Consider the following 20,351-nt stretch of genomic DNA (forward strand, 5'->3'; position numbering starts at 1 on the left):
AAACAGAGAATAAAGCAATCTGCATGTAAAAGTATAGGGTATTCAAAACCAGAGGCTTTAATAATCATAATGCCTAGATCTTTTTTTAATTTTCATTAGGAAAGAAAGCCCAAGGCTTCTAAAAAAATAGGTTTTATACATGTATAATCTGACTTTTTAAAAAGTAATTACTAAGTCCTAGTCACAAACCAAACAACAAAATTTTTTATCACCTCTCAGGCACCTTGAGTGTGTTGAATAGGAGACACTGCAGTGTAACAGTGCATGCAAAGTGACTAAGATTAACTTTATAGTAGTGCTCTTTGTGTTGTAGTTAGGAATAAAATTCAAGAGATGTTCCATGTCTCAGCAGCTATGTTAAGACTCATATTCAGAAACATAAAATCCTTTGATGATTTTCAGATTCCTTTCTATTCCAAATCTAATCATGGAACCAACTTGTATCTTAAAGCTGAATAAGACAAGGACAGACAATATGTGGGAAAAAAAAAAAAAAAAAAAAAAAGGGAAGATGAGTGGAAACAGATATATGTTGTGTCTTCCAGCGGCCAATTGGAGACTCAAATAGCAAGACCTGTTCTGTTTGGAAGCTGTTCTTTGAATATTGTATAAGTTGTTTCCTGCTTTTCTATCAATAGGAATGTCATATATACAACAGTCAGTTAAACAGTGCAACTGTATCATCCAGATGGTGGACTGAGACAAGTATTTATTAAGAGCAGCCACCAAAGCAGACTAGATGCTCTTCAAATACATTAAAATATAGATCCATGCAATTTCCTAATGAAGCAAAGAAATATTTCTGTCCTTGTTCACCATTGAGGAAACAGATATAAAAAGAAATGCTGCAGGAATGGCTAGGATAGATCTAGGAACAGATGCTAGACCTTCCAAATCTAGTCTGTGTTCAACCCACAAAGACATTTTCCTTTCTAAAAATTGTCTACATTTTTTTTTTATCTAGCCACTTTAAGCATTACCAACACTTTAGTTTATTATTTTGCTCTATCTTCCCTTTGTTGAGTTGCTCTTTCATACAATATAGTAAGCTTTTCTCTCAAGGCTGCAGGATAAAGTAGCAGAATCTCCTCCATACATTTTAAATGAAGTCATAGGATCTGAATAAATCACACCTGCGTAGTTCCATGGAGTAAATGAAAATAACAATGTTCAAGAGCTGTGTACCATCATAATGCAAAATCAAGGACAGTTATAGAGAAGTAGCTCTTCTGAGTTAGAGATGAGATAGTCTGAAGCATCGGCCTCGGAATAATTCTTCAGTTATTTGTACCTGCTAGATTGTTCCTGTGGAAAAATAAATTATTTAAGTTTTCATATCTAACAACTTCTGTGATATGAAATTCGCTTCAAATAAAAAGTAGTCATTTATCTGATACTCTTTTGCAACAGATTTTTTCCTGAAAAATATTCTGAATATGAAAACAAATAATATAATAACATTGTTGTGGTTCTGAATCACTCCTATTACAGGCATTTGTGGGAAGCTGTCATTGCTACACAAGTTTTAAATTTTGTGAACTTCATTCATGTTACTCCTAGTGTATACAAATATGGAGCAGAATTTGGTCCAAAACTGTTTCACTTTAGTTACTGGAAGCCAACTGTGTCATTGCTTACATGACTCCCAGGTGAATCTGTAGAAAACATCAGATGAATTTTTGTATTGAATGCTAAATTATTTTCTTTTTATATATATATGTATAAAGGATTCAGAATAAAGTTAGAAAAAAGGTTTTATGATCTTATTTAAACAGTAATTAAAATCAATTTCTTAATATAAGTATAGTCAACAAAACTTGAATCTCTTGTATTTAGCTATTGCGCAACCAGTATTTAATAACTGAATTTAAAAAACTGTTTGAATTAGAGTGTGTTTTACATTAGTATAAATCAGGAGTAACATTAATGGAATTCATAGAATTTTAAATTTGTATAAGGAGAAAGAGCATCAGCATCTGAGTCTGTGTGAGGGATCATTTATAGCCCGAGTCCTTTAGCAGAATCTCTTAAGGGACTTAAGAATGAAGAAATCCCAAGTCAAACCTTTGGCGATGAACAAGGATTTTATATATTTGAAAGAGATCTGATCCTGAAATGCTTCTAGGTTAATATACTTGCCAATTCAGAGCATGAAGATCCTCTAATATTTCCTTTTTGTAGAACATTACTCATTTTTTTGGCGTAAGTCATTTTATTTCCAAAGTGACTATACTTACTTGTAAAATGACACAACCGTGATGTTATCTCATCCTCACCATTAAATACTGAGAGTAGCAATAAGTTAAATCAATTTCAGTATCAAGGGTTCTGCAGCAATGTAGCATGGCACTTAAGTAGTAAGAAATACTCTGAAAAATAACAGGTCTTTTTGTATTAATTCTTGGGTCAAAAGTTACAAGAGCAAAGTATAAATGTTTTAGTTTAAATTTCTTCTAAATACTATATTCATGATTCAGGGTGCAATTATATTTAACTTTTATTGAAGGCAAACCAAGATTTTAAAAGAAACTGTGAGGTTTAGATACACACACATTTCAATAATATCTATGAAACTAATTTCTGATCATTTTACATTGAAGCCTTTTTTGTTATCACTAGGTATTTCTCCAGTTTATGGACAAGCAGCTAGGTAGTTTAAGTACCTATCCACTCAAGTACAGGAGCTCCAATGCATAACGAACAATTATATCTTTATATCAAAATAGACCAGTTCGGATAGCTCCAGTTCATGGAGTTGTACTGTGAATTCTTCAAGGAATCGCAGTGTAGATCTGATATGCCTAAAATAGGCTGTTTCCACATTCTTCAATATTTAGAGCTAGAATATAGTGTATGAAGCACTAGCATCAACCAGAAAGCAAAATTAACTACTTTCACCATCTGCAATATTGCAATACTTGTAAATTAATTCAAATATATGAAAACATCCAAGATTAAAAAGTGCTTGATTTTATACATGTAGCTGAATGTTAGCCATGAGCTACATTTTGCACTTTTCATCTGAGCAGTTGTAAAACATTGCACAAGACTGAACAGCTATTGTACAAGCCTGAGCAAACTATTACACAGTAAGCATTTTCTTCTAGCGGTCGATCCACATATAATGTTTATGTCTCTGCATCTAGCAATTAGAAGACTTAGTTGTTTAGCACAGACACTAAAAATTAACAGATTCTTTAAATGGAAGATCCTAATTTTAACCATATAACCAATCCAAGCAAGCTTCAATACACTAAATTCTCATCTTTGGTTTTGGATTAAGGCTCCTGAGCACTTTTATACTGCATTATAAGGTCACAGGTCTGACCCTGGGTTTAAGCCCAAACTCACTTCTTTTCCACAATCTTAAAAACCTGTATCCAAGGCTTTTCTCCTTCCAAAAATCTTAACAAATTTTTTTCCAGATCAACAAAACATGATGTATGCTACACAGGTAACTGCAGATAATTATTTCAAGTACTTTCATCCTGAGTTGACAGAAGCAGTTTCTGAATAGTCCTTGACTGTATACTGCCACAAATAGACTTCAAATTTCACCAGTGTTTAACTTCTATTTCAGAAGCTGTCAGAAAACTACTCAAATTGTCAGATAAAGAAATTGGTTCTCCAATTTTCTTTTTTTTTTCTTTTTATCAGATAGCAAACAATTAGTCTATTCATGCCTGTGCAAAAATAATACAAGTTAACACTTTACCAGTTGCTCAAAGGAGCCTGACAATCTTAAGCAGTATCAAGCATTAAATAATTACAAAGTAGAGTGATATGATATAGCTTTACAGTTCCACCCTCTCTTTCTTGTGACCATTTTGATGAAATGAGTACCTCTTCCTCACCTGGGCTGTGTCACCACTGACCTCCCACCAGGAGCAATAATTCCATCTCCTGATGCACCATTTTAGAGCTATGTTTATATGGAAACAGTGTGTCCATTAAGTACATATTGTATGTTAGAACCATATAGAGTTTAACGTGATAGCAAAATAACATTCTACATATGGTTTGTTAAAAGCATCCTGTCATGTGGACTTCTGTGCATTCAGAATTGTGATGATGTAAGATAATTTGTCATTTGGATGGTGCAAGACAACCGCATCCTTCAATAAACTTGCATAAAGTTTTCTACTTCTATTGGTGGACTATGCAGCATAGCTGGTTTTATGTGCACCCTATATAGTACCTCTGCCAAATAAGCACAAGAGTTTATCTCACTTAGATTCATGAAAGGAACCTTTCTGATGTACTATAAATGGTGCAATTAAATAAATGTTTCTTCTAGTAAGTTCAGCAGCAAGCCCTTAGCTTAAGCACCAAGAACAGCAACTGTAACAAATACAGGGAATTTTGAGATAGAGCCTTAGTGATACTTTCGGGAGTGTATGTAAATTGTAATATAATAGCTATACTATTTGTCAGAACAAAGGTACATGGAGACTTTGCTAATGTCTCCAACTGTGACCAGTAGCAGATGACTAGTGAGGAGCATATGAACACAACAAACTCATAGTGCATTTGCCACAGGTTTTTCTCTTTCAAAATAGGACTTTAGCACATTTTTTAAGGGAAAGGATCTAACTAAATGTGGTTATCTTCATGGTAGTTGTGCAGGTATGCGTTTCTCTCTCTAGAATAACCCTGTAGTGCTCAACAGAAAATAAAAAACCTCTTCTGTTTCCATGATCTATCTCACCATAAAGTAGATACCAAATAGAGAATGGGAAAATCATGACATATGTCAGCAAACTCAGAGGAAATTAGCAGAGGTCTTGATGTATAATTAAGCTGATCTGCTGAATGTGGGAGTTGATATTGCTAAAAGTAAGTTGTAGCTCACCATCAATGCAGGAAGTAACAGTTCCAATCTTAAAAAAAAAATCTAGAAACACAAGCATTATGGATTGTGTTATTAGGATAAAAATTAGTTTTTCTATCAGTAGAAAGAATGCAAGATTTCTCATCTTCTCCTAGTTTGTTTTTTGTTCACTAACCTTTTGATTTGAAGTCTATAAAGTTCTGAAAATAGCATGTGAATAGCATGTCTTGGCTACCAAAGACCAGTTGCAGGATATAGCTGATTTCTAGGGGAAAAGTCCTAATGTCACTGCTTTTCAGTGACTTCTTGGTACTTTTTATTGATAAAACTCACATTTCCTTTAAGTTTTCTTTGTTCTTTTCTTTATCTTGGTGCAAAAAATATTTAGTAGTTACTCCTTAACAAAACACAAATCAACTTCTTGTTCAAAATGCTTTCTTCCAGGCTTCAGGGCTATCAGCCTGAACAATTAAGTCCTGTTTAAGTTGATTTGATTTTAGACATATGTGAATCTACAAGGCATCCAAAAAAAAGCAATTTCCCTCTGTACTGACAGTGTAAAGTGGATCTCTGCATGAACCAAGGCTGGTGGGATTCAATTTCCTTTTGGCTTACTTCTTTGTTCATTTGTCCATGGCCTTGCTGTGATTTTCCATGGTGGCATTGCACTCAAGAGCAAAACTCATCAATGGAAATGAGACTAGACCTGCTAGGTGAAGGAGCCCAGCTGCCCCAGCATTGCAGTACCACTCTGCTGCTTTTTTTAAGTTAAAGCAACTTGTTGATGACAGCCTCATGGGCCTATACTTCTGTAAATTTTCTCAATAAGCTCTGCAAGTGGTATGTGATAGACATAGGATGGTAACTGGATGCATTTTGTCAGCAAGGTTCTTCTTCTAGAAAAAGACATTACTCATTTTCTCAAATATCTAAAACTTTCCACTTCTCTCGTTTGTTGCCTCTACTATGTGGAAGCAATAGCCTGTTTTGTCTTACTCAAAGAATTTGTACTGTCATACTCAACATCCTATGCTGTACTAGCTTTGTGAGGGCATACATTGCAAATAACTTTAGTTCCTTCCTTTAAAGAAGTCTTCTAAAGACAGAGTGCATGTTGTTATATTTATATGGCAGAGGAGGAACTGCATTTATTCATAATTATTATTTCAGAGGAACTGAACTTAAAATCAGATCCACTCTAAAAAGCAAATATGAGATCATCCTTTTGATTAATGGCTGAATAAAGGGTCCTTTTGAATAAAGGGACTAAATTTTAGAGAAGTAATATTTTGACGGCAAGCAGCTGGTTTTACTGCCTTCTGAGCATTACTTTTTAGTCATTCTTCACAGCCTGTGTTTCTGTAAGCTGACTGCTATGAACACAATGCTAAATTCTTACTGAGAAAAGTTATGAGTAAGTCTGATTCTTCAAACTCTGAAGCAGAGAATCCTATGGAAAATGGTATAATATAAATAAAGACTCCAAACTTTATTTCTCCTATTTTTCATAATCACATAATTTCATCTGTTTTATTCTGCGAACAATTATTACATTTTATTTAACAACATGTTTTCTTATGAGTTTATCTCCACATTTTACTCCATTTTTTCCCATTTGTTGTATGCAACAGCACAGGATTCTCAAAATAAAAATAAGACCCATGCGAAGACCTGATTTTATATGTGTAAGTGATAGCAAGCTAAGTGTTTGTGGTTTTCTTTGCTGTGCAGATGATGTGGTTTTCAGATTTTTTGTAATATATTGCTTTTAGTGAAATATTAAAAATTCAATAATTTGTGCCATTAAGAAAATGTTACTCTAGAGCCTGAGGACTGGATTTTGATCTTCTTATGTACATTAGTGAGAAGTTAATCTCTCTGGAGTTCTTCTTTTGACTACCTACTCAAAATATGAGCACAGTTTTCAGAACCAGAGCCCTAACTCCCCAATATAAATCTGCAAAGTATTCTTTGCAAATATTCTGCTGTAACCCCAAAGATTTCTCATGATATCAGAATATATCTAATATGATTTAAAGAGGACTTGATTCTGCAAATAGTGAGCATAAAACTTCTCCACAGTGAATTCAGTGGATTAGTTCATGATAACTTGCTCCTTACCAAGTGTCCTGCCTCAGTTCTGGGACAGACAATAAAAATACACAAAATATTATAATTATGATATTTTCAATATTTTTCAGCCTATTTATTATAACTCCCTGCCTATCTTCTGGAGTGAATTATTGTTGCTCACTCTGTCATCTTCTTCATAAGAAAAGATGTAGAAGTAAATTTAAGCCTAAATTTTTATATTTCCAGGCTGACATTTGAAATTTTGAGAAAGATTTTCACTTGAAACCCATTAGCCAGAATGACTTCATCTATTTATATTTTTTTAGTTACAGAGTTGAGAAATTTGAATTGCCAAATCACATTGACAAAATTAGTCCTATTTCGAGCCTCAAGTGGTCAACAGCTATTTGCCATCATAGGGGGACTGTCTACAGTTAACTTCCAAGAGGATGCCTGGCCAGGAAATGTCTAATATATAAAACAGTTTGTTTTCTTGCCATGTTGGTCAGTGTGCATGTTTTTGGTATTGCAAAAGTTTTTCGATATCATGTAACCCAGACTGTGAATAGTGCATGCTGAGTTTGAGTTAGAAGAAAATTTAGCTTCTAACTTGTTTATACAGGTAAGTTGAAGCTGATGGGATCATAACATGCAAAGGTCTCGTTAGTGTGAATTGAAAGGACTTTGCTAATGTTTTGTGCCATTTAAACAACATTCATTGAATGTCACATCAAATCATCTTTTTTTAAATAGACTATCTGATCCTTTGTCAAAAAACAAGTGCTTGATCTGGTGCTGTTTTGCCATCGCAGGAATGCAGGTGCTGGAATGGAATAACATCCCATTGACTGGAAAAACTTATGAAGAAGTCCAAAGTATTATTATTCAACAGAGTGGGGAAGCAGAAATATGTGTAAGACTGTGAGTTTTTCCCCATCTTTCTGTTTCCATTTTTTTGGCTTTTCATGGCTTTTTATTTATTTATTTATTTACAGTTGTTAAGGTGGAACCTTTGCTACCCTGAAGCACCAATGGAATAATTAGGAAAAGAGTTCAGTGTGAGTTTGGGAGGTTTATATGTTTGTCCTTTTTTCTTTTAAAGTTATAAAGAAATGTAAGTTGAGGCACATTTTACTAATTTTACTTTTATAGACAAGGTTGTCTCCATTTTCAGGCCACAATCTCCTCTCATTAACACCCAATTCACTGAATTTTCTGGGACTGGCCATTAAGAGACGATGATAATTTTGCACTAACTTGGTTTTTATTGATATACGTAGCCTTCAGATGAAAGCATCATGAGAAATGTAGGTACTCCAGTGTAAACTCACATTCAATCCATTTAAGATTTTACCTTAAAAGAATCCCTTCTCCTCAGCTCTTTGACTTTAACAGCATTGCTAATATATATATCAGCTAAGGAGGGGCCATGCTTGGGAGCTGCTTTCTATCATGAACCACTATTCATTTATCTACTTAATACAATAATGAGGGTATGAGGAAAGAGTTTCTTTTGTCTCAGGCTTCTCATTGCTTTCTTTAGGGACCTCAACATGCTTTCAGATTCTGAGAATCCCCAGCACCTGGAATTGCATGACCCAGTAAAGGCAGGTAAGTAATATGCCACTCCTTTGATATTTAAGGACTAGAGAACAGTTAAAATCAGATATGGTATAGGCCAGGATATTAGCACTGTAAACTCAATGATTACCTTTTAAATCTTGTTATGGGCAAAAAAGAACCACGTTTTACGTATGAAACCAAAAATTTATTATTGGTCTAATTGAAAGTCTTGATGGCACACCAAAATACAACAAACAGGTATTAGTTGTAGTCCAGTTCCGTTGATACTGACACAGTCCAAATTACCTAATTAATACAAAGGAAATCTTAGTAGAAATACTGCAGTTAACATTTATTACACAAGGAAAACCTCCTGCTAGCGACCTTTTTATTCTGTGTTGTGCTCCCCCTTCTACTGCTTCTCAGAGTGGTGATGTCAGTCTGGGGAACTGCAGCCAGTTGACAGTGTCCTGAGGAACTGGCTGGAAGGAGGATGATGTTTGTGGGGAGAGTTTTATCCTCCTCCTTGCTAGGAGGAGCATGATGCTGACGATTTCCTCCACTTCAGGGTCTTCTTGAGGCCATTTTTAACATGTTTTCTAGCATGTTTCACACCTTTCTTCATTGATCTGCAACTCTATGTTACATATGACTTTAGTGCACATTGTACTCTTTCTATATGTTATATAACTGTTTTTTGTTCATTTTGTTACTCCAGAAATTGATTTTGCACAGCTTCTAAGTTTTGATTAGTGGCAGTAACTGACCGTTGAGTTGCTGGTAGCCCTAGGGCCTCAGTTATCATCCCACGCCCAAACCTTCAAGGTCTTGCCGTCATCCAAGGCATGTACGACTGTAAGCTGCGTAGTCTACAGCCATAGAGTCTAGGGTCATAAATAGTTCATTCTGCACAGCATAATGACTTGTTATTCATATTGATGTATATGGAAATTACTAACATTAGGCCTTGTACACAATTACATAAAGTGAAGCATAACTAAGACAAACGAGGTCACAGCCATCCGGTCATTAGACGGTTTCTGTTACAGCTAAACAGCCTAAACCTCCCAGCAAGTCGAAACAAGCCCAAACAAAACCTGACAAGCCCCGAGGCCCGTGTTAGCTTAACACAAAGCCTGTACCCTCTTACTCGTGCTGGCAATACTGTATTTGCTAGGGTACGGAGCTATAATATGAAGGTACTTTGTGCGAAGTTCTGTTATGCGACTTCTAAGATGACAGCTGTTTCGGGGGGTTTCCTGTTTGCTCAGTCAGTACCATGGCTGCAGGCTATATAGTCAGACCTAATCTAACTTTGAACCAGCGTCCACAGCATTACTAGTAACACAGCCCTTTATTCAGCTCAGTGCAGATTAAATGATTGTTTTACCCAGCTTCTCAGGGCTCCATATCTGGGTCTGTGGTTTTGTGGCTGCACTTTTATCCCTCAGTGCACAAGTTAGCTGGCTTAAATTCTCCATTTTGTGGCCATGGAACACCTCATATCTATTTACCCCTTTACTGTGAAATTACCTTTCATTGATATTATTGAAATTAGTTGTAAATGAATACTGAGTCTGACAGAGCTTTGAGGTAGGTCTGAGATTTTGCTTTTATTAGGCTTGTTTTTTCTCTTTGGAAAAGAGTCCTTTCCCTTCTTCTAACCCTAATCCAGCCCAGCATGGATAAGGCTAATTCCACTTTGCAGTCCAGGCCAAAAAGAATTTAAGTTTCTAGGAAAAAAAATACATATAATAAACTACAAACAAACGAACTGCCAGATGTTGTCACAACAGTGAATTAGGGATAGAAATATGCAGAAATTTTGTATTACCTGATCTTTAGCAGAACCAGATCAATGACTGTAGTAAAGACCTTAAACCTCTAATACTAGAGGAGCTATAATGCAGGCTAAGCCCAATATCATTTTAGGTCTAAGTACTTCAAAGCACCTATTATACGTAGGCTCATTTGTCTGTTGAAAGGAAAGGGAGAGTCAGCAACGGGCTAAATTATCCCCACTCATTTCAGACACACCGTAATACTGATGCTGCATATAAGAGTGTATAATAAGGGAAGATGAATATGGGTTGTGGTTCTGCATTTGTATTCATTTTGTTCTGTTTACAGTCCTAAAGTTTTAAACTCATTTTAGTCTCTGTTTTTCATAGACTGACTTTTGTATCCTCAAATTATACAAATAAATGATATGAAAATTTGTAAAGATCAGTATCCTGTTCCTGTACCGTGGCAAGATAGAGCTGAATGTGTTAGCTATTATTAATGCAAAACTATTTTACTTTAATCCAGTAGATAAAACGAAGTCCCCAGGGGTTGATCCTAAGCAGCTGGCTGCAGAGCTCCAAAAGGTTTCTCTCCAGCAGACCCCTTTGGTTGCTTCCTCAGGAGTGGAAAAGGGATCTCACATCCACTCTGGAACCACTTCTGCCACCTCCAGTGCTGTTCCTAGCCCCGGTCAGCCGGGTTCTCCCTCAGTGAGCAAAAAGCGTCATAGCAGTAAGGTAAGAATCTTCTCAGTTATGTAGAAATATTGCCTCTTTATCTTCCTTAATGTAGCAAGAGGTCATAACATGTATTGATAAATCCATTTCCTGACAGTGATGAGTATTACTGTTAAGTTACACCGTTTAGAAGCAACGAAAAAAGATTATGTGATTTATCCAAGGTCATACAAGACTAGACCCTTTTTGAAAATAGATTCCTTGAATTTAATACTACTCTTTTAAAATGAAATAATTTCCCCTTTCAGTCTTTGTTTGTATTGCTTTTGAACTGTATGCTACTTGATGGGTGAGGTACTAACTACAAAAAAATGCTTATATTAGTAAAAACTGATATTTCTCAAATGAATTTCTTTCTCCTTGTGTGCCCACTTGCATACTTGATGAGGGCAAGTGAGAGTTTAGTAGTCTTTTCTTTCCACAGTGAAAACTGAATTGGGTCACCTATTATATTTTTACATTTTCATCCAAAAAAAACCCCACCCAAAATAAAAATCCGTCTTATAAAGACTGCATTTGCTAGTACAATTTGCAAGATAGAAAGTTTGGATTTTTCTAAAATGACTATCCTGAATACTCAGCCTCTCGCTATCTTACTGTTGGAAGCAAGGCTTCCCATTGTAAAACAATGTGCTTCCCAGCTGTCTTTTTATCTCTATAGTTATTCCCACCTCAATCTGTCAAAATTTAAAAAGAATCTTGTCAGCCGAGAATTCCCACCACGTTATTGATGTACCGTTGTACGTTTTGTGGTTGAAGCTGATTGTGACTTGAATTGTGGCAGTATTACGTACAAGCAAAAGATAGAAAATGGTCTTGCTCAAAGAGCACATCATTTCACTTAGCTCCTCAATACACTTATGTAACTTTTTATGTGAAGAGAAATACAAAAATCTCTCTCTTCCTCCCTATGCCCTCCTGATCCCCCAGCAATTTTTCAGAAAATATAAAGGTATTTCCTGATCATTTTGTTTAGGATAGTAGTTCTGTCTGACCAGATTTCCTACAGACTGGTTTTTTTGAAGTGATTCAGACCTACATGTTAAATTCTTATATCCAGATTTGCTGCCCCTATCATGAGATTTGATAAATTCTGTCTAAGGAAAGTGCAGATTTCTTAGCACAGATGTCAGTATCTACACTGAAAGTGTTCCAGTTTGATTGGAGGAATCAGGCTCCTAAATTCCCTGAATAATGACTGGAGACCCAGAAAGCACTGCTGTACAGCATCATCCTGGAGAGGTGCCTCTCTCTGTCCACCTGAAAAGAGCAAGTTCCCATCTGAGGCTCTGTAGCAGATCATCTAATGTAAGGCATATAAATTCCATTTCCTGGTTCACAGAGATTTAGTAATTTTTATATGAAAATTTATGTGGAGGCACCTAAAGATGAAAAAAATATTACAACTAATGCCTTCATATAGGGGATGCAGAAGTCAAAACTAATCAGGTAAATATTTAAAACATTCTCTGTTTGTTTCTGAAAATTGTAATGAAAGTCGTTCCTTTTATAAACACTGTACATGATCTTGACTTCTACAGGTTCTGTTCGTTGTCACCATGCCGGGTTTATAATGGTGCTAAGATCTCCTAGAAGAGAAAGCCACTGCTGTCTTTCTCAGAAGACTCTCTACCTTGGCTTGACAGCCTTTCTAGTCAGGCTGCAACACTGATTCCTTACATATGTCAGAGTTTCGTGACAGAATAAATATCCAAATTGCCAACACTTGCTTTTGCTACTGATCATATTTTTAGCCAGTAAAAACCTCTTTCTAAAGCTTTTTGTATGGAATGTACACTCCAAAAATGTTGCAGGAGTCTTTGACACTCTGCAGTGCAGTCCCTTACATCGAGCGCTTCATCCCATCACCAGAGAGAGTGGAGCAGCCCAGCACCAGACCCTAGCATTAGGAGTTTTCCTCATCATGGTATCGACACCCTTCACCAGCAGGCACAACAGGCAGCATTGCAAAGCACCAGCTCTTATACTGGAGGAGTGAGGAAAAAGAGAAATCAAAAGAAATTAGGTTCTGCATCCCAGAGTAGACTTAATCTTCAGGAGCTGTGAGCAGGCTATATGATGCCCAGATCTGTTCCTGTAAGTGCAAGATCATTCTATAATTCAGATTACATCCTGGATATTAAATGTACTCTAGAAACCTTTAATTTTCTTTTCATATTGAAGAAGTATGGGCTGTTTTTCTAAACTGTTAGATCCCCTAGCTCCTAGGGAAGCCAGAGGAAAACTGTTTTTCCTTCTTTTCATAATCTTCACTGAGACTCTGATTCATAAAGATACCTAATTGCCTGTCTGCTTTTACATCCAGATCCAGCTTCAAACTTGGCCCTGCTCTGAGCTGTGGATTGGACCAGACGACCTCCAGAGGTCCCTTCCAGCCTAAACTATTCTTGTTTCTATGAAATATTCGGCTGGTTCTTCTTGGTCAATGTTAAATCAGCTGACATCAGATAGAACATGAACCATTTAACATACTGGATCACAGCCTTATAAATGAATATAGAGATTTAATGATGCTATAGAAATGACTGGACTTAAAAATGCACTTGTGTTTTTTACAGACATATAGATGAAGGCAAAATACCGGTACAGTTAAAGGGTAACTCCACTTTAACCACCTTTGAAAGTGCCAACACAAACTCACCATGCCCTTTCCCTTATGTCCAAGTCTTCCTACAGCACCACTTGACGGAAGAGAGATTCTGTATTACACGATATTTGGAGTGAATGAGATTAATTCAGAGTTCTGGAATCGGACCATTTAGAATATCTTGCAGTTATTGGCTAGACATGTATAGCTCACTGCCTGTTAGTTTGTAGCATTGGCATTATCAGCACTAGTATAGGCTGAAGTCTGAACTATTAATGGACAATATAATCTATTTGTAGAGGTAAAGCATGAGAAATATAAGCCCTACTTGCTGAGTTTCCATGATATTCAGATAGTTCACTGTCTTTGTCAAAAGGAGTAAAATTCTCTCTTTGAATAGTTTTTTTTCAAGGACCAAATAGGTTTTAGTTGTTTGCTATTGATATGTACAGGTTAGATAAATGATTTATAAACTGTATGTGGCCTAGTGATGTTCTTGAGCTTCTAGATTAATTATGTTTTTTTACAGGATTTGTAGGTACCAAAGAAAAGCTAAATTTTCCATCAGAATTACTTCTGAACAGCACATACGGTTTCAGCAAAATCAACTCTCTTTTTCTGAAAAAGCTGTTGTTCTTAAAGAAACACGACTGGAAGGCAAGATAAAGTGTGTAAAAACAAATAAAGAAAAATAAGGCCATACAGGATAGCAGACATAGATATAGATAGGGAGTATGAAATTTGCCTCATCTGGGATCTCTCTTCTGTAACTGATGCATTTTGAGGAGACAGTCTGGCTTTGGGGTCATTCAAATGAACAGCAGGCAGGTTTCAACTGACTCCCTTTATTTCTGCTTCATGAGCATTTGGCTAGGATTTTTCTGATTGGTTTTGGTCTATCTCAGATCTGAGAATGCATCTTCATAGCAAACCTGGAAGGTGTAGTATGCCATCCTGATTTCAACGTGCTCTTGTGAAGGAGATGCAGGTTCTATTTTGGCCTAATTTAGAAAAATTATCATCTAACACCCTGAGAAAATCTGTAAGCTTTGGAGCGATGGGGATACAAAACAGACAAGTTTTAGTATTCTCAGAAAGTGCAAGAAATCCAAATGGCCCAGAATAGTCTATAAGGTTGATGTTCACATCTGGAAAAGCAGGAAAGGATGGTTTCTAGATTGGTCTTCAGAGAATAGTAAGTTTGTCCTTGTTTGCAGCCTTTGTTTTCTGCTGCATCAACCAAGGAAACGTGGAGAGAATGCAAAAATAATCAAATCTTGCTACAGAACCACAGAGCTTACTTGCTTGACTGATGGCTTGCAGATTAGAGATAAGTAGGTCCAAGATGGCTCAAGGGCACCAGAACAGCGTTTGTTGAGAGTCCAGAATTTGAAGCAAATGATGAAATTATGCTTCAAACATGAGGACATGAAGACATGAGGAAAAGAAAAAAAGAAATAAAAAGACATTCTCTGAGGATTTTATTGCTTTTGTCAGCAATTCATAGAAGCTCAAAAATAGAGAATAGGCAGGAACAGGCAAGATTTTAAAGAGTTGTGAAGGGGAGGACATAAAGCTTAAATTTCATGTCATAGTAGATGAAAAATCAGTGGAGGGATTTAAAGATGAAATGATATAGTTGAACTGATTATCAGAGAACACAGAATAAACGAAAAAAGCATTTTAATGAATTGGGATGGAGTTGTTATATTCAGTTATAATTGTCACCTGGTTTTATTGTCAATCTTTCCATTCTTTCTACCCGCGCTCACCTGAACTTGATTTAAACTGTTCTAACCCACCTTGACCTGTTACTTGCTTTCTGACTACAACATCCAGTTTTGTAAGACTAGGATAATGTTGTGTCTCTCCCTCCCTAAGTCTCCCTGTGTGATAAATGTGTGAGATTGTAATGATGTTGATGTCTGATTCTGTACTTTGGAAGATCTACGAAAATGACTGTAGTAGAATATTTAAGTGTTATTGAAATAGCATAATTGCTACTATTGAACATACAAATTGGAGACAATCAAATCATTTTGGAAAAATAAATGGTAACAGAGCAAAGTAAACAAAACCTGTTAAAAATGTTAACTTAGATCATCTATTATTTTGAAGATTCATATGTGTAATTTTGTGAGTGTATGCCTATGTATTTATTTATGTGTTTTACTTTGGCAGCCTACTGAAGCTACAAAGTCTGCTTCCCATCCAATCACTGGAGAAATTCAGGTAAATATGTAATTATTGCTATGTGTATTGTTGCTGCTGGCCGTGCTATGTTTCCCTGTTGAATAAGTTTTCTGAAAAAAAAAAAAAAAAAGAAAAAAAAAAAAGAAAAAATTATCCATTAAGTGACTTCTTGTTCAACTGCAGCCCCTTGAAATGTCATTAAGTGAAATAACAGGAGGTGTAAATCAGTACTAGATTTTCATGCTTTCTTTAATGTCAGCATATGAAATACAAACAGAAGAATGAAAAATACAACTCTTCCTGAAAGGGCTAAAAATACAGTGAACTTCATTATAATCTTTAGCCATTTGGCACTTACTGTGCATTACTTCTGAAATTCTGAGACTCTACATTTAAGCCAAGACTGTTGTGGGTTTATTGCAATGCAGTGTATTCCTTTCCATGCAATGCCAAATTTGTGATTATCTCTTATATTAATTTAGTTCACTCTATCTTTTTTTAACAGTGGAACTCTAAGCAGCAGAACAAAAGAAGCATAATTTTCTATAGCTTTGTCCTTCACTTTCTTAGTTCATCCTTTTCTCTTTTACTGGTACTATAACATCCTCCCACGGCTTGGGCTGTAGGTAGTCCAAGTCCATATAATTCTTACTTAGTGAGCTGGCTGTTGCACAGCAGAATATCAAGAACTTGAATTTCATCTGCTTTCCCTTGAATGAAAGAGACCAATATGGTTGTGTGCTTCTTTTTTAACAATACCTGTGGAGTTTGAAAGAAGAATTCATTTGAATATCTGATATAACCATCTAGCTTCTCATTATATTCAGTGAAAAGAGAGAGAAACTGCTAAGAGAGTTATTTCCACACAAAAGTACAGATCTAAACCTCACTTTTTGTCAAAGGATTTCTAAACAGGTTGAATCATTTAGAAAATAGTATTTAAAAAGAAGAATCTAACTGTATTTTAATGCCTTCTCTAGCTTCAAATCAGCTATGACAAACACCTTGGCAATCTTATTATCCACATCCTTCAGGCAAGAAACTTGGCTCCCAGAGACAACAACGGCTATTCTGACCCTTTTGTTAAAGTTTATCTTCTACCAGGAAGAGGGTAAGTGCAGGATAAATTTCAGCCTAAACTTCTTTTCTTTTAATTTGTGTTTGTTACTTGTCACTAATAAACAGAATAGTTAAAGTTATAATGCAGATATAAGATCAGAAAAAATGGTGGCTTTTTAATGAGTTGTTGAAAAATAAGAACTAGATCCTAATCTCAGGATAAAGTACATATTTTGTTAGTTGCCTCAGAGGCAGCATGATCATATCTGTTCATTTATTTATTTTTTTTAATCTTCCTATTTCAAAATTGTAATGCATGCAAAAATATGTATTGAAAGAAGGACAGAGTTTTGCTGAAACATGCCAAATAAATGGACCTCAAAGTTCTTATTAGAAATCTGTCTTTGATTCATATTGAATTGCCTGGATTCTGGGTTTCATAACAAGTTGTCCTGTAACACTGTAATACAGGAAGCTACAAGTTAAGGTTAACACAGAATTATTGCTTTAGCTCAGATAATCTGAATTTGGGGTAGATTTGCAAACATGCACAATCCCAGGAACTGAATTTGATTTAAGGTTACAGTGTAATATTAAAGGTCAGAAATATTGGACAGAAAGTATTCATTCCATGGGATTTTTTGTTGCTGTTGTTTTGTTTTTTTGTTTATGAGTGCTAAGAGCTAAGATGTGGTTTTAGTAATTCTGGTAATTTTGTATTTAGTGACTGTGCAAATCATTAATCATTTTTTCACAGACTGTTTTTTTAAGCTCTGATGATAATTACACATAGCTGAGTAGCTTTCCATTAAAAATATACTTCCATATTAGTGATATTATAGCTTTTTTCTTGCTCTAAAGCTGCAGGATGTTGTATGTATGCATAGCTGTACACGTAGTTACAGCAATTCTGCTGACCTCAGTGATACAATAGATATCTCTGCAGTTAAGTTGATGGATCAGACCTTAGTTTGCAAAGACAAATTCCAACAAACTTTTCTGTTTGTGTAATCACACTCATTCTAAAAGGCTCTTAGACTTACCTATGTTTGTTAAAAAATGTATTTCTGAACTTATTTAAGGTAGTAGGAAAGTGAATGCTATGGTCATAGATCAGCATGTGCTTTAGAATAACGAAGATGAGAGCTTCTCAAAAGTGCAAAGTTTTTATGGGAAACTAGAAACTTAACTATTCATAAATAGCTTTTTTTTTTTTTTTCTGTAGTTCAGTCCCTATTAGGTTATTCTTATTAGGTTATGCTTATTCTTTCTAATGCTTCTATTTCCTTTGATTTTTTTGATACTAGGAACTATCCACTATTTACTTACTTTCTTTCATCTCTGTCTCTTCCCATTTCTTCTTATGCTGCTTCCTCTGTGTTCCTAACTCTATTTAATGCTGGGGTATGCAGACAAGTCATGGTTGTCCAAAATGCAAGGTAGAGTGTACTGTCTTTCAATTTTATTCTTTCATTTTTTGTATGCATGCAGGATGTTATGATAAGCCTGTGCATTGAACTATAGATTTCTCTTGAGTTTTGATGGCACATGATTACAGCATGATTTTGCTGCTCATCCTTTAGTAACTGCCATTTTGGGGACAGAAGGAAATGGAAACAGATAACTAGCGTTCCTTGATGCAATAATATTATAGGCTCTGGCTACAAAGACTAACGAAAGCTTCTTTTGAAGTCTGGAAGAAATTAGTTCAATAAGAGACATCTAAAATTGGTCCTCAGTCACTGAAAGTTGCAGAGTAGTTATCTATGAACTTGTCTTACAATTTTGAATGACGCCGAGAGAGAGAAACACCATTTGCAACTGAGCCAGAGTATTTTTCCCTCTAACTCTTCTATAGCGTCATGGCATTGAAATCAAGAATGAAGTATAGATGAATTTAAGTTATTTGACTATATAAAAGGCCATTTAATGTAAAAAAAAGAAAGTTACATTTTTAGGTACTGGAATTACTCATACTTCGTGCTGAATTGGAAACGTAAGACAAAATTATGTTCTCTAGAAATGCTAGTATCAACCCAGGCTAAGTACGTGGTAATAGAATTTTAGGCCTATAATTCTACACTTCAAAAAAGAAGCCTTACCAAACAAGTCAACAGGTGGCTTTTTAATAGACAGATCTGCTCTAACAACAGCCTGTTTCATCGTTAATAAAATTATATAATGAATATGTTTAAATGCCACTTCTTGCATGTGGTCATTCTATACCTTTTTTTTCATTGTACTTTCAGTTGTATTATGTGTCAATAAAATATAATTTGGGAAGTACAGGGAAATGATAAAGAGTAATGCAATTTCCATTTATTAACAGTTGGCATAGTTTATGAATTTCCCGTGTGAATTATTTTGTAGTATGTATAGATTAGCTTTAATGAATGTGTTTTAATAAAGCATTATCAGTTGCAGTCTGGAGGAGTATGCATACCAGTAGGATAGACTTAATTACGCAAATCTTTCCCTTCAGACTTTTAAAGACCTGACCTGTCATACCGCTTAATCTGGGTCTGGGCTGCCTTAGAGGTGACAGGGTCTCGTGCTTCCCTCTGCTCTACAAACTTCACTGGAAATATTCCAGAATTACCATGTTAATGGCACATTTAACCTTTGTCTCTGCCAACTCTACAGCTCAGCACTTCATGAATCGCCTTCTCACATGTCTCCAGAAAGAATCAGAAACTTTGAAAAGGTGATGAAGTTGTAATATTGCAGAAGGAAATTGAGAACAGGAAGGCGAATGTCATGGTGTTTTCTTGGTTGAGTGCATTATAGGACCTTTCCTACTTTCTTCAAATAGAAGGTGTATTAGTTCTTTAAAACTAATAGGTCAGCTGACATTTAGACGGGCCCAAGCTATATACTGCTACAGTGGCTTCATTAAGGTAAACGGGTTACCCCAAGATAGGAGAAATCTCGGTAAATTAATCTTTCGGTAGGAGCTGATTTGATTAGATGTTCATTTGAGGAATATTGTAAGGCCAAAGAGAGAGAGATGCTCCCAGCTCCACTTTCACTTGCCAGTGTTGTCTTGCTCCAAGTAGGTAGGTGGATTCTCAAGAAGACTTAGAGTGATGGGACTGCTTTTCTAGCTTCAGAGAGTGGGAGAAGAATGCAGTAGAAGGTTTAAAATATTTAAGTGCATTACTGAATAGCCATGAAAATCTAATTTCCAAAAGGATTCAGATTTTTAAATATTTATTTCAGCTTTACTTGCAAAAAGTAACGTTGGATGAGTTTCTTTTTAATGTCTGTTTGCTCCCCATAGATTCTCATCCATCCCTCTCTTGCTAATGTATAAGAAAAAAAAAAAACTTTCCAAAAAGATACCACTGTACATCTTGACCAACAGGGCTGACTGGATTGTGGAGAGCTCCTCCTTTCCTCTCATAAGCAGAGGTGGACAGACATGATTTTGCAAATCTCATTTTTCAATAAATAAAAGACAGTAGTATAGCCGTCTTTTTTCAAGAAAATAAATGTAGCTGCA

At 35.6% G+C, this 20,351-nt stretch overlaps 1 protein-coding gene across 1 annotated transcript in view; it reads left to right on the forward strand.

Moving 5' to 3' along the window:
- PCLO (piccolo presynaptic cytomatrix protein) overlaps nt 1-20,351 on the forward strand; it is a 364,298-nt gene that overhangs the window by 269,384 nt on the left and 74,563 nt on the right. Inside the window, exons 11-16 of the mRNA XM_062597873.1 lie at nt 7,717-7,825; nt 8,448-8,515; nt 10,778-10,989; nt 15,779-15,829; nt 16,771-16,901; nt 18,262-18,288. Of these exons, the coding sequence (XP_062453857.1) occupies nt 7,717-7,825; nt 8,448-8,515; nt 10,778-10,989; nt 15,779-15,829; nt 16,771-16,901; nt 18,262-18,288 (598 nt within the window). The remainder of the gene's footprint in view (nt 1-7,716; nt 7,826-8,447; nt 8,516-10,777; nt 10,990-15,778; nt 15,830-16,770; nt 16,902-18,261; nt 18,289-20,351) is intronic.

This window comes from Rhea pennata, chromosome 1, assembly GCF_028389875.1.
Source record: "Rhea pennata isolate bPtePen1 chromosome 1, bPtePen1.pri, whole genome shotgun sequence".
NCBI lineage: Eukaryota > Metazoa > Chordata > Aves > Rheiformes > Rheidae > Rhea > Rhea pennata.